This window comes from Chelonoidis abingdonii, chromosome 21 (genome assembly GCF_003597395.2).
Source record: "Chelonoidis abingdonii isolate Lonesome George chromosome 21, CheloAbing_2.0, whole genome shotgun sequence".
Taxonomy (NCBI): Eukaryota; Metazoa; Chordata; order Testudines; family Testudinidae; genus Chelonoidis; species Chelonoidis abingdonii.
The window spans coordinates 3,024,786-3,037,734 of record NC_133789.1 but is presented as its reverse complement, the minus strand read 5'-3'; the positions used below and the strand labels follow the sequence as shown (position 1 = coordinate 3,037,734).

The 12,949-nt window shown below is 64.0% G+C and overlaps 1 protein-coding gene across 1 annotated transcript; it reads left to right on the top strand.

Annotated features, from left to right (window-relative positions):
• The first annotated feature begins 645 nt into the window (after nt 1-645).
• On the top strand, nt 646-12,440 carry RAPGEFL1 (Rap guanine nucleotide exchange factor like 1). The gene is made up of 13 exons (XM_032788913.2): nt 646-796; nt 1,283-1,380; nt 1,724-1,836; nt 2,530-2,697; nt 3,443-3,540; nt 4,345-4,467; nt 4,984-5,162; nt 5,534-5,624; nt 6,715-6,765; nt 7,733-7,820; nt 8,637-8,701; nt 10,998-11,052; nt 11,473-12,440. Exons 2-13 carry the CDS (start codon nt 1,301-1,303, stop codon nt 11,595-11,597), a joined length of 1,236 nt encoding a protein of 411 aa, XP_032644804.2. The 5' UTR covers nt 646-796; nt 1,283-1,300; the 3' UTR covers nt 11,598-12,440.
• Nucleotides 12,441-12,949: the final 509 nt, after the last annotated feature.

The window sequence follows — 12,949 nt, the reverse complement described above, 5'->3', positions numbered from 1 at the left end:
GTGCTCTGCACACTGGTTTGCTCCTGACAGGGCCAGTTTGTTATGGTGGGTCTGCACACCGGCATGGCCTGCTGCCATTGATTCGTAACGGGGCTGCTCTCAGCCTGTGCCAGGCTGCCCCGTGCCAGCGCGGGCTGTGCAGACAGCGATGCCAGGCAGGGCCAGGGTTGGGACGCCCATGGCTCCCCTCGCAGTGTGACTGGAAGCAGTCACCCAGCAGAGAGGGGGTGGAAGGAGCCAACGTGTCCTGCCTCGCCCTTCGCTTCAGCCAGCTGCCCTGGTCCGTGCCCCATCTCTGGGCCCTGCGCGGGGCCAGGCATGCTCGAGTGAAACTCACATAACCCTTACTCAGGTGCTTGTCCTCCCATCTCTCCCCGTGGGGTTACCCCTGTTTGCCCCACCCGAGGGCCCATGGGATGCAGAGCCCGGGGCACTCAGCACTCGCCTCTAGAGCTGAGCTCATCTGCCCCCGGGGGCAGCCGGGAAATGAACCCAGGTGTCCGGCGCTGCAGTGTTCTCTTGCTGCACTAGCCAGGGCGCTCGTTGCCCCAGGGCGCTCATTGCCCCTCTTCCCCCGGGGGAGACTTTCAGCCCCTTTCCCCTCCTGCAGCTCCCTGGTGTCTTTTCCTTTAACCCCCTGCTCACCTTCCTGCTGGCGTCGGGGGGCCCTTCGCCCGGCTGGGAGGAGAGCGACGCGCTCCCGAGGAAGCGGGCCGTGCTGACCGTGCTCCTGCACTTCCTGGAGACCTACAAGGGCCTCCTGCAGGAGGAGGAGAGCGCTGGGAAAGTCATCAAGGTGCGTGGGGGCAAGGGGGGCAGCTCGAGGGGTGGGGGGTCCCGCCCCGGAGCAGGACAGCCCAGGGTCTATCACTGCAGAGGTAGTCATCAGATCCTCTCTGCCCATGTCTGATTAACCCTCTGCGCTCGGGCAGGCTGGTCAATGTCACTCTCTGGGCTGCTCCATGCCCCCCACCCCAGCTGCACCGATTCTGCTTAGTGGATTTAATTCCCCCCTCCCCCGTATATGGGGCCCCAATACCTCAGCACCCCCGGCCCCAGGGAGTCTGTCTCTCTGGTGACGTGGCGCTGCATATTTCTGCAAGCCGGGCCTGAATGTGGACCCTGCAACCCCCTCGGCTGCGCCCCCCGGAAAACCAGCATGGCCAGGGCAGGGTGGGGTGGGGCAGTGGTTTGTTCCCCAGTGTCTCAGGGCAGTGCCAGGCCAGATCTGAGCCGGGGGAGCCCTGCTGGCTGGGCAGCCTAAGACCCCCCTCTCCCTCAGGATCTCTACCTGCTGATCATGAAAGACGCCTCCCTCTACCTGGAGCTGGAAGACGAGATCCTGAGACTGCACCAGCTGGTGGAGACAGTGGAGCTGAAGTGAGTGATGTGGGGTCCCCGCCGGGCTAACTGGAGCCACGCTGCCCTGAGCCACGGCCCTGCAATTGCAGCCTCGCTATTAGCAGCGTTATGGTAATGCCAAGAGGCCCTGATCTGGGCCCTGCCAGCGATGGCAGGCGTGGGGCTGGTACTCAGACCCGGACGCAAAGGGGTTGCTACTGGGGGACACTAGATGACACCCAAAGATATTTCTGTTGGAGGGCCAGGGCCTCGTGAAAACCCAGAGTGGCTTAGTCCCCACTCTGCCATCCCCCCATCCCCCCCGGGCATTATTCCCCTATAGTCCTGCCCCCTTCCCTGACCTGCCCCCACTTGGTTGCAGGGTGCCCGAGGAGACCCCGCCACCCAGCAAGCAGGTCAAGCCGCTTTTCCGGCACTTCCGGCGCATCGACTCCTGCCTCCAGACCCGGGTGGCTTTCCGCGGTTCGGATGAGAGTGAGTGTGGGGAGGGTCCGAGTGCCCGGCCGGGCGCAGCGACCAGAATCCGATTCCCTGCTGGGAGGCAGGACGCCTGGGTTCCTTCTGCAGGGGGGGGATGTAGCTGCTTGGGCCACTCACCAGTGCCAGGTTCCTGCCCCCCTTTGGAGAGTGCTTGGCACCAGGGGGACATCCTGCTGCCTGCATTTGTTACCATGATCGTGTCAGTTTCTGGGTGAGCCAATGGCAGCCCCGAGGCTCTGGGCAAGCTGTCAAAGTGGCTGTTGGGGGTGTAAGATGTGGGCCCTGCCCCCACTGGGCAATGCTGTGAGACCGCGGGCAAGTCCCTTTCCCACTCTGTGCCTCAGTTTCCCCATCTATAAAGTGGGGGATCAGCCCCGCGGCCAGACCGCAGGAGACTCTTTGGGAGCCTGGCGAGTGATGCAGAGGATGAACTGTCTGCTGCCCCCATGTCTGATTTCCCCTCACCCCAATCTAATAGCAGCCCCCAGGCGACCCTGCCAGCAGAGCCCCAGCCAGGGCCGCGCCCCCCATGCCTATCAGTGGGGTGATATGGCCACAGGCTCATGAGAGCGGGACCTTGCTGCCCGCTCCCACCGGGGGGCGCCGGCGATGGGACAAGGGGGATGTGGCTGAGATTCCACCCCCACAGCAGCCCCCCCCACCCCTCCCTCATCTTTCTCCTTGCAGTCTTCTGCCGCGTGTACATGCCCGACCACTCCTACGTCACCATCCGCAGCCGCCTCTCGGCCTCGGTGCAGGACATCCTGGCCGCGGTGACGGAGAAGCTGCAGTACTCGGAGGAGCAGAGCGCCCGTGAGGAAGCCCTCGCCCTGGTGGTGGTGGCATCGTCTGGAGGTGACTGGTCGGGGGGGCGAGGGGTATCAGCGCAAGGCATGTTCCAGCTTCCCTTGGGGCTGGGAGGGCCATTACTGGGCAGAGTCCGGCCTGGCATTGCTGCTCCTGGCTACCTGCTGTGCATCAAACCAAGGATGTGCCAACCCCCTCCAGGGCTGCCCGATGCCCTGAGTCAGAACCACGTTCGTCCCCATGGCCTGGGCAGAACAGGCTTCCTTGCAATGGTGTCCTCCCCGGGTCCCAGTAGGGGGCGCTCTGTGTGGTTATCTGGGCACGGGGGCCACTCCAGAGCTCTGCAGTCTCCGGCTGATGGGCTGGGGCGGGTGAAGGGGTCTGGGCGGGGAGGGGAGACCCGCTGCCCCGGGCAGGGGTCTGGCAAGAAGATTTTACGGCTGGCCCTGGTTGCCGCTGGCTCGTGGGCGGGGGAATAGCCCCCCGCCCAGGGCATTCAGGGGTCTGGTAGCTCCACGAGGCCCCTTGATACAGATCCAGGAGCCTGCTGCCACCCCCTCCCCATTCCAGGCCAGGGGGCAGAGCCTGACGGCCGCTCGTTGGCTGGCTGAGGGGCAGTGAGTCTGGCAGGTCCCAGAGGCTGGATCACAAACCTTTGGGCACTAGCCAGGCCCGTTCTGAGCAGAGAGACTGGTTGGTCCCTGGGTCGTAGGCCCCCCGCCCCCGGGGCAGCGTGGCTGGGAGAGCTGCGCTGGACACCGCTGACCCCAGCCATCATCTCTCCTGCCCCCAGAGAAGGCCCTGCTGCAGCCCAGTGAGGAGTGCGTCTTCACCACGCTGGGCATCAACAGCCACCTCTTTGCCTGCACGAAGGACGCCATCGAGTCGCTGGTGAGAGCCCCCCCCCAGGGCACGGTGACAGGGGCCGCCCGCGGGAGAGCCCAGCTTCCTGCTGGTTAGGCCAGAGGCAGTCAGATGGTGCCAGCTGTGCCACAAGCCAGAGGGGGGGCTAGGGATGCTGGTGCCCAGAATCCTGCTGGTCCCCGCCCCTGGGGACGGATTGCTGGTCTCCCGTGGTTCTGGGGAATCCCAGTGCTTTACGAAAAATGTCTTAACCCTGAGATCACTGTGCTAGCACTGAAATGCAGCCACCTCTGGGGTGGGGTGGCAGCTGTTTGGCAGTGCACCATGGGAATTTAGAAATCCTGTATGCAGCTGAAGCTGCAGGGGACAAAGCAGAGTCACCTGGGCTGGGATGTGTCCAGGGCCCTGGGGTCAATGTCCCGATTCTTGCAAAAAGCATCATGAAATCTTAAAGGGCTCCTGGGATCTAACCACTAGGCAAGACCCCCTTTCCCACCAGTGCCACATTAACCTCTTGACTGCTGGACCTCACTGCAGTCCCTATTTAGCACTGGAGCCTTGGCAGTACGTCAGGGGGGCAGCCATGCAGGTGCCCTTTGTACCAGGGACGTGGCCACAGCGCCACTGGGTTACTGGCTCAGCGCTGAGCGAGTGATTAAACTGGGGTCTGGTCACTTTAGCTGAGTGGTTCTCCCCACTTCTGAGCGTTTGTGGGTGGAGGAGGAACTCCCCTCCCTGCGCGGTTGCTACAGAGGCCAATACCCTGGGCACCCTGCCCCCTCTCTGCACAGTTAGCCTGAGGCTACAGCCTCATGGCAAGTCTCCCCCCAGGTCCCGCTCCCCGAGGAGATCCAGGTCTCGCCGGGCGACACTGAGTTCCACCGCGTGGAGGCCGAGGAAATAGCCAATCACATGACGGCCTTTCACTGGGAGCTCTTCCGCTGCATCCACGAGGTGAGGTCGGAGGGGCTGCCCTGCATGTCCCAAGGCTGCATGCAGGGCGCATGGGGGGCAGGAGAGGAGGGACGGAGCAGAGCATGCAGGGGAATTGGGGGGGGGGCCAACAAAAATCTGAGATTTCTGCACAAAAACAGAAACTGGCCCCACGCTCTCCACGGGGTCGAACTGCTTTTCTATTTGTGCCCAGCTGTAAGATGGGGCCTTTGCTCCCCCTTGCTGGGTTGAGGCCAGCAGCGAACAGCTGTTTGGCCCATACGTGAGGTGAGTTTGGTGGGTCTCAGTCAAGCTCCCAGAAGACAGGTGTGCCCCCCTCGCTCTCAGTCCTGGCCAAGAGGTCATGGTGCTACAGAGCCCATCATCCCTCTGGGCAGGCAGCTGACGGGGCAATGTGGGGCTTTGCTAAGACTTTCTATACGGGAGGGGGCAGGGGCGGGGTTAGGGTGACCGGTGGGAGCTGTGGGGCACTGTTGTGGAGCGACACCGACCAGGCCCCTCTCCCGCGGTTTGCAGCTGGAGTTTGTGGACTACGTTTTCCACGGGGAGCGGGGCCGGCGGGAAACAGCCAACCTGGAGCTGCTGCTGCAGCGCTGCAGCGAGGTGCAGCACTGGGTGGCCACCGAGATCCTGCTGTGCGAGTCGCTGGGCAAGCGTGCACACCTGCTGAAGAAGTTCATCAAGATCGCAGCCATGTGAGCGCCGCGTCTTGCCCTCCGCGGGGACCGAGGGGCCCTGCACGGGGCCAGGGCGGGTCAGTGGACAGGGCCCCCCCTGCAGGCCCGGTCCCGGTCCCTCGGCCTCGGCTCGACGCTGCCAGGCGTGTGTGCAGCTGGGACAGTGGGTGAGGCAGGTCAGGGCCGGGGCTGGCGTGCTGGGGGACGGCTGGCCATGGGGCTGCGCTCTAGCTGCCCCCAGGGTCCTGATGACCCAAAGCCCAGAGCTTGCCCAGCTGGAGGGCTGCAGGTTGCATGCCCCTTACCCCTCCTGCCGGGCTGGGGGGGCAGGATCTCTCCCCTTTAACCCGTTAGTGGCTGGCCCTGAGCGTCCTGCTCCATCTTCCCAGCTGCAAGCAGAACCAGGACATGCTGTCATTCTACGCCATGGTGATGGGGCTGGACAATGCAGCCGTCAGCCGGTTACGGCTCACCTGGGAGGTGAGGGGGTAGCGGGAGCGTGGGGCTCTGCTTGTTGGGCCAGGGTTTGGGACCCCCCATCGGTCAGGGTATGGCTCCCCATCCACCACCTGAGCCAGCCGGGTCGCCTTGCCCCGACTGGCAGTGACCTTACGTCATGGACGGCACCTAGCCAGGGCTGTGCCTGGGGGGGAGACCTCTAAGGAGAACCCGGGGGGGCTCATAGGGGGCGCTCTCCCCTGGCAGGCAGTGCTGACCCCATGCCCCAGGGGGCGCTGTGCTGCAGGGACTGGGATGGGGGCTCAGTAGGGGGCGCTGTCCCCTGGCAGGGAGTGCTGACCCCATGCCCTAGGGGGTACTGTGCTGCAGGGACTGGAGTGGGGTGTCAGTAGGGGGCGCTCTACCCTGGCAGGCAGTGCTGACTGGAGCTTGGTGCTAGGGGCCCAAGCTGCTGTTTTTGAGGTTGGGACGGTTTTGGAGACGTTAAAGACCCTGCCGACTGCCCTTTGCAGCTGAGTTGGCTTTTAACCCCGATGCCCGGGCTGAATTCCAGCCCTGTCCTACACCGGCCTTGCCCCATGGTTTCAGCTGAGTGTGCAGTGCCTCGCCCTCCCTGCCTGGAGAGGCTACGCAGCCTTGCTCCGTGGCTGTGCAAGCAGCTGCCGTGGTCCACCCAGAAGTGGCTGCATCTCAGTGCTGGGGAAAACGGTTCCTTCTGCAGCTGCAAAGCATGTGGTGATCCTGGTTGCTGTTTATCTTCCTCTTCCTCCCTCCAAGTAAACAAACCCAGGAAATAAACCCCAGGCCTCTCCCTCTGCCAACAAGGGCCCAGCCCATTGCACACGAGAGCCCTGCCCAGACGGGGTTTAGCTGCACATTCCTGAGCTCCAGCAGCCTCCCGGCCCCCTCCCTGTGGACCAGTGACCCCGCTCCACCTCGCTGCCCAGGAATGGCGCCCTGCGATGGAGCCGAGTCCCCATGGTGCCAGCCTGAGCTGGTGGCACCTTTCCCCCAGTGCACATGTGGTTGGCACACGCACACAAGGGTGCTAGGCGGCGGGGTGTGAACCTGGCCACAGGGCCAGGTACTCACGGTTCCTTTTGTTTTTCAGAAGCTTCCAGGCAAGTTTAAGAACCTGTTCAGGAAGTTTGAGACTCTGACGGTGAGACCCTCGCCCCTGGGGGCTGGGCTGAGTGGGGCGGGGCTGGAAGGGCACCCCTGCTCACCACTCTTGTGCCAAGGTGCTGGGGGGCAGGACTGGGCCCCCACAGGTACCTGGGTAACCTGGCACCTGCACAAGGGCAGGGTAGGGAGTGGAAATATTCCCCTGCAGCTCCGCTCCCGGGGGCTTCCAGCGGGAATTTCCACTCGGAGTTAACCAGCGGCCCAAGGACACAGCTGAGAGGAGGGAAAACACAACAGGGCTGGGGACTGGCAGGTCAATAGCCCTGCCCCTGTGCTGGGCGAGGCAAGCGGCAGCCCCCCAGCGCCTCCTGCTGGGAGCTCCGTGAGCTGGTGGGAGGTGAGCACCACATGCCCTCCTGCTGCTGCGGAGAGGTGCTGGATAACGTTTGGTGCTGTGGCAGGAACCATCCTCCCACCCCAGCCCTCGCATCTCCTACCCCCAACGCCAGCCAGCATCTGCCCCCTCGCTCAGCGGGGGGGGGGGGGGTCTGAGTATCAGGGACCTAGGTGGGTCCCCCCCATGCTGAGCACACAGCACTTAGCACATACCCGGTGGCACCTCGGGTAACCCCTCAGGGGCCCTGCTCTCCGCCTGGGGATTGGAACCGGCGTGTTCCTGAGGCAGCCAAGCCAGCCGGCTGGAGACCCCCAACCGGCGGGGCTGGGGCTTGCCAACGCTGTGATCTTAGCCACTGGCCTGGCTGCCCAGAGTGGAGCCTTGGGTGCTGACGGGGCTGACGCCGGCGTGGCCCCATGTACCTCAGGATGGCCAGGCGCATGGGAGGCTCAGCCGGGTAGGTCTGGGTCCCCATGGGGTTCTCTCCAGGCCTGGTTCTCCTAGCCCAGTCCCTCATGCAGCCTCTCTGGGGTCCTGCTGGGGTGTCCAGGCTGGGGTCCCCCGGAGCACCCCCTCTTGACCTGTCCTCCCTCCCCGCCCCCTGCAGGACCCCTGCCGGAATCACAAAACCTACCGGGAAGTCCTCTCCAAGATGAACCCGCCCCTCATCCCCTTCGTGCCCCTCATCCTGAAAGGTGAGCCGTGGGCTGGCAGGGAGCGCCAGGTACGGTCCCTCCCCGGGGGGGCCTGGGGGCTCCTAGGAGGTGCTCCCCACTGCCCCCTCCCCAGAGGGCTTGTGGCCATTCAGGGAACCAGTCCCGGCAGCAGAGGGCCCATGTGTCTGCACCTTGTTGTGCAGGGAAAGCGTCGCCTAGTGGTTACAGCTGGGAGGCTGCTGGACAGGGCTTCTGGCTCTGCTGCTGTCTCATGGGTGATCTTGGGCAACTTCCCTCCCTCTTCCGTGCCTCTGTTTCCCCAGCTGTGCTGCAGGGAGTGGGGCCCAGGGCTCAGTAGGGGGCACTTTCCCTTCACCATCAGTGCTGACCCCACTGCCCCAGGGCAGTGTCAGGAGGCATTGGGCTGCCTGAGCTGCTGTTGCTCCCAGGAGGTGGTAAAACCCTGGTGACCCCACAGCCCTTCATGGCGAACAGGGGCCTCCTGGCCACGTTTCAACTGGGCAGAGTGAGCCCTGCCTGCTCCCCTCCCTCGCGCCGCTGCCATCCGCCTGGGATTTTCCTTTATGCACTGACAGCTGCCACGCTGCTCCCCAGAAGAGGCTGCATTTCAGTTCTGGGACACTGAGGATTCCTGAGACTTTTAGGGGCCATGTCCTGCCCTCAGGCAGAGTCTATGACCAGCAGCCCTGGGAATCCCTCTGCCTGCAGTGCTATGAACGGGGCATGGGTGCCCATGGGGAGGGGCTGAGGCTCAGGACAGCAGAGCCCCCGGGAGCGGGAGGAGAGAGTCTGTCTTGCCTGCACTCACCTTGTCCCTCCTCCTTTGCCCCCCAGACCTGACGTTTGTGCACGAGGGCAGCAAGACGCTCCTGGACGGGCTGGTGAACGTGGAGAAGCTGGTGAGTCCTCCCTACCTCCTGGCCTTCTGGAGGAAGAGACCCCTGGATCCAATTCTCCCCAGCGGGTTTCATCCTCCAGGACACCTGGCTTTCTTTCTTTGGCGCTTCCTGGGTGAGGCCCTTCCACTTTGATGTGTGTTACGCCCAGAGTGTGTCCCTGCCCCAAGGAGCTCACACAGGGTGGGAGGGGAAACTGAGGCAGAGAGTGGGGGCAGGACCAGGGCAGCGTCACCCAGCAGGCCGATAGCAGAGATGGAGATGGCCCCGTGTGCCCACTGCAAGCCCCTGGCCTGGCTCTGAGAACAGCTGGTGTCTGGGCCGGGGTGGGGGGCGTCGCAGCACCAGACCCCCAGGGCAGTGAGCTCTGCCTTTGTCTGGATGAGACCCCAGGTGGCAGAGCCCCCTGCAGCACTTGCCCTCCATAGGATTAACTGGCGTTGTCCTGGGAACGTCCTTCATGCAATATTCAGCCTGGCGCAGGCGGGGGGGCGGGGGAATGTCGCAGCCAGCGGGGGCGGGGTGGGGTGCATGCTGCCGCATGGAGCCAGTGTTGCCATGGCGACGCACTCATTCCCGCAGCCCCTCTGGGGCCGTGCCAAGCGCTCGGCTCGTGGGGTCCTTGGGCTGCTGCTCGGCACAGGGAGCGAGGCCATGGCCAGCCTGGGGGGCCCCCGCTGCCCTGGGGAGATTCTGGCCCGATCTGTCCAGCTCGACTCTCCTGTGCTGGTGTAAACGGGGCAGCTCCCGTTTGGCCACAGAGCAGAATTTCCCCCACCTGACCCATAGCTTGTGGAGGGGCTGGGCTGAGAGATCCCCTCCCCCCATGGCACCCCCAGGGCTCTGGGCTGGCTGCCAAGCAAAGCGAAGGGTCATTCCCCCGCTAACGCAGCCAGTCAGTGCCCTTCAGCTGGGGGGCGCTGAGCTGGCAGGGGGGCGGCACCCTGGGTCTGTGCCCATTCACAGCCAGGCACCTGGAGGGGAAGCATGTTGGTGCCTCAGTGGAGCCCAAGCGCCAGGCATGCGCCCTGGGCTGATTCCGCCTGTCCCGTCCTTCCCCCAGCGGCCAGTGGGCACCGGGCATCCCTGTTGTCTGTGTCGGGCGGGTGCCGGGCATCCCTCCCCCCCGTCCCCAAGCTGTGCCAGGCGGGCGCTGGGCATCCCTCCCCCCCAGTCCCCAAGCTGTGCCGGCCGGGTGCCACGCAGAGATGCCCTCTGAGCTGTGTCCATTGGGTACTGGGCATCTTTGCCCCCCAAGCTGTGCCTAGCAGGCACCGGGTGTCCCTACCCCCCCGAGCTGAGCTGGGCCCTCACGTCCGCACTGGGGTGTGAGGTGTGGGGATCGGCCCATGGACGTGAATGGTCGGGCCTGTGCCCCATGCAGGATGGCAGCTCTGTGTGCCCTGCACTACAGCCATACCTGGGCTCTCAGTGGGCTGGGAGCCAACATCCCCCCTTTCCCGAGGACCTGGCTGTGGGGCGTGGATCCCTGGAGTGCTGATCTGCCTCTACAGCGAACCCGGACAGCCTCGCCCCGGGCACAGCATGACCAGACCCCACAGTGTCCTGTCCCCTCCAAGCCTCCTCCCTGCCTGTGGATCAGCTGCTCCACGGCTGCTTGATCCAGCTGTTCCCAGCACCCCGTGGTTCCCAGCTCAGCCTGCGTCTCGCCTGCCTGGCCCCCACCTGGATCTGTGCCGGGCACTGCGTGAGGGGGCTGGGGCTCTGAGCTCCCTCTCACCCACGGATCCAGGCGCCCCATGTAGGAAACCGGGGCCCAGGTCTTGCTAAATCGGCCCCTGCGCGACCTGCGGATCACAGCCCCTGTAGGAGAGTGGCAAGGAACATGGAGGCCGGGGGGCAGAGCCAGCCTTGCTGCTGGCACTGGTGGGGCTCCAGGTGCTGAGAGAGACAAACAACAGCTGGGTCCAAATCTCCTCCCCCGCCTGCACCTGGCGCGCACGTGTGTGTGGCACCCTCTGCTGGCACACAGACCAGCTGTTTGTTGTTTAACACCCCTGCGGGGGTAGTGCTAGCTGGATCGGGCGCCTTGGGTGGGCACGGGGTGGGCCCAGAGTCAGCGCCTGTCCCTTGTGGGTTGGGGGGGGGTGTCTGTGGGGGGGTTCTCCGGGCTGGGGTCCTGGATGGCTCACTGCCCTGACTGCCCGTCTCACTGGCTGGACTCCTGGGGGGCTGCAGATACGGTCCTGAGGCCCTGCCTGCCTTGCTGGGACCTGGGCTGCCCTGGAGCCAGGCCCAGCGCCCAGCCTGTAAACCGCTTGGCTGCCTTCCTTTGCAGCACTCAATCGCCGAAAAAGTGAGGACAATCCGGAAGTACCGCAGCCGCCCCCTGAGTGAGTATGAGTGTCTCCCACAGGCTCCCCCCATGCTGTGCTCCGGGGAAATGAGGGGCATGGAGCTCCCTGCTTCCCCAGGCTGCACGTCCCGACTAGGGGCTCCGGCCCCGGCAGCCAGGGTGACCAAGGGGGCTGGCAGCGCAGTGCGGGGCCTTTGCCTCTGGTGTACTGCCCTGAAGCCCTATGCCATAAACCTGTGCAAAAGCCGACTCAGGCTGGCCTGGCTGCTTCTCGTCGGGTCACCTGTGCCAGGCCCTGGCTGGCAGACCCCATGCTTAGCCCCAGGGCAGCTGGCAGCCCGGTGTCCTCCCTCATGCGGGCAGGAGCCAGGCTTGGGGAGTTCCACCTGGGGGGGCAGAGCAGCACCTCCTGCTGCTGGCTCCGGAGCCCTGCGCCCTGACCTCTCCTCCCCCGCAGGCCTGGATTTGGAGGCCTCGCCCAGCCAGCTGCAGACCAAGGCTTACGTGCGGCAGTTCCAGGTGATCGACAATCAGAACCTGCTCTTCGAGCTCTCCTACAAGCTGGAGACGAGCAGCCAGTGACAGCCGGGGGGCGCTGGGTCTGTCACACTACAGCACTTTGCCCGGCCGCTGCCCCGGCTCGCCCCTGTGCTTGGGGAGACATGGGGCCTGCTGCTGCGGCACTTTTGTGGTTTACAGAGTCGGTTGGACTTTAAACACGCGGCCCTTCCCCCTCGGGGGTGGGGTGGGGGGCGACACCTGCCATGCAGATGGGGTGGGCTGGGACTGGCTTTCGGTCTAGCTTTAAACTCCAGCCCAGGGGGGTTATGTGGCCCTCATAGCGCTCTGGGGCTGGGTTTCTTTTCCCATTAGACTCCTCTTGTCCCCCAGCTTCTCCCCCATCTCTGCCCCTCGCTTACCTACGCCAAGGGCAGGGGCCCCAGTCTGTCTGGGCCAGTGCTAAAGGCAATTGTGTAACCCCATTGGCTTTAAACCCTGCCTTTCCGCTCCACGGATCCGCTCGTGCCCTGAAGCATGGCCCTGCCCTGGCCCCCAGCCACCCTCCACTGCTATAGCAGGGACTCTTCAGCTGGGATGAAGCCAACCCCCCATCCCATCGTGCCCCTTGATGGAATGGGAGCCACTCCCTACAGCCAGCTGCATCTGGCCCCAAGGAGCCCATGGTAGCATGCCGAGAGGATAGCAGCCCTGCAGGAGTGGGAGTCAAGTGTGGGGTGAGGTGGTGGCGGGGGAGCCCCAGAACTCTGTTCCCTGCAATTCTATTTTTGTACCTGTCCTTTTTGTCATGCTGTAAACTCCGCAAGGAGGTTCTCTTTCTATATATTCAGGGTCTTTCTGTTTGTCACTGCTGAGGGTCTCGCCTGCGGCCTGGGCGGCTCCCTGGCCTAACACGAGAATGTATATATTTTGTACCAAAATGCTCTCAATTGTAAATTTATTTTTTAAAAGAAAACAGCAGCTCCTTGTGTGCTACGGTGCTTTGTACAGAGACTTTTGTACGGGTGGCTTCGGGGTGGCAGCCCTTTGCCCACGTGAGCCAGAATGGAAAGATGCACCAGGCAATTTGGCAGAGGCTGTTTGGGTTCTGAGTCTATGATGCTTTGAGTGAGTGTGCTCCAGAAGCACTGTGGGGGAGGAAGACTTCGAAACAGAACTGGCCATAAAAGCGGCACTGTCTACTGAGGGGCGCGTCCAGCACCTGAATGATTGCAGCAGCGGGTCCAAGCCCCAGCCGGGCACCGGAGCCGCACAGCATTGGTGCTGGGCAAACACAGCCAGCTGAGGCTCTAGAGTCTGTGCCAGGCCAACCTGCCCCATTCTCATTCAGTTCCACTCGTCACACACCGTGGGGGAGACAAAGGGGAGAGTCTTGCAGGAGATGCCTTTGTGACCCACACCCCTCCTGGGGGTGG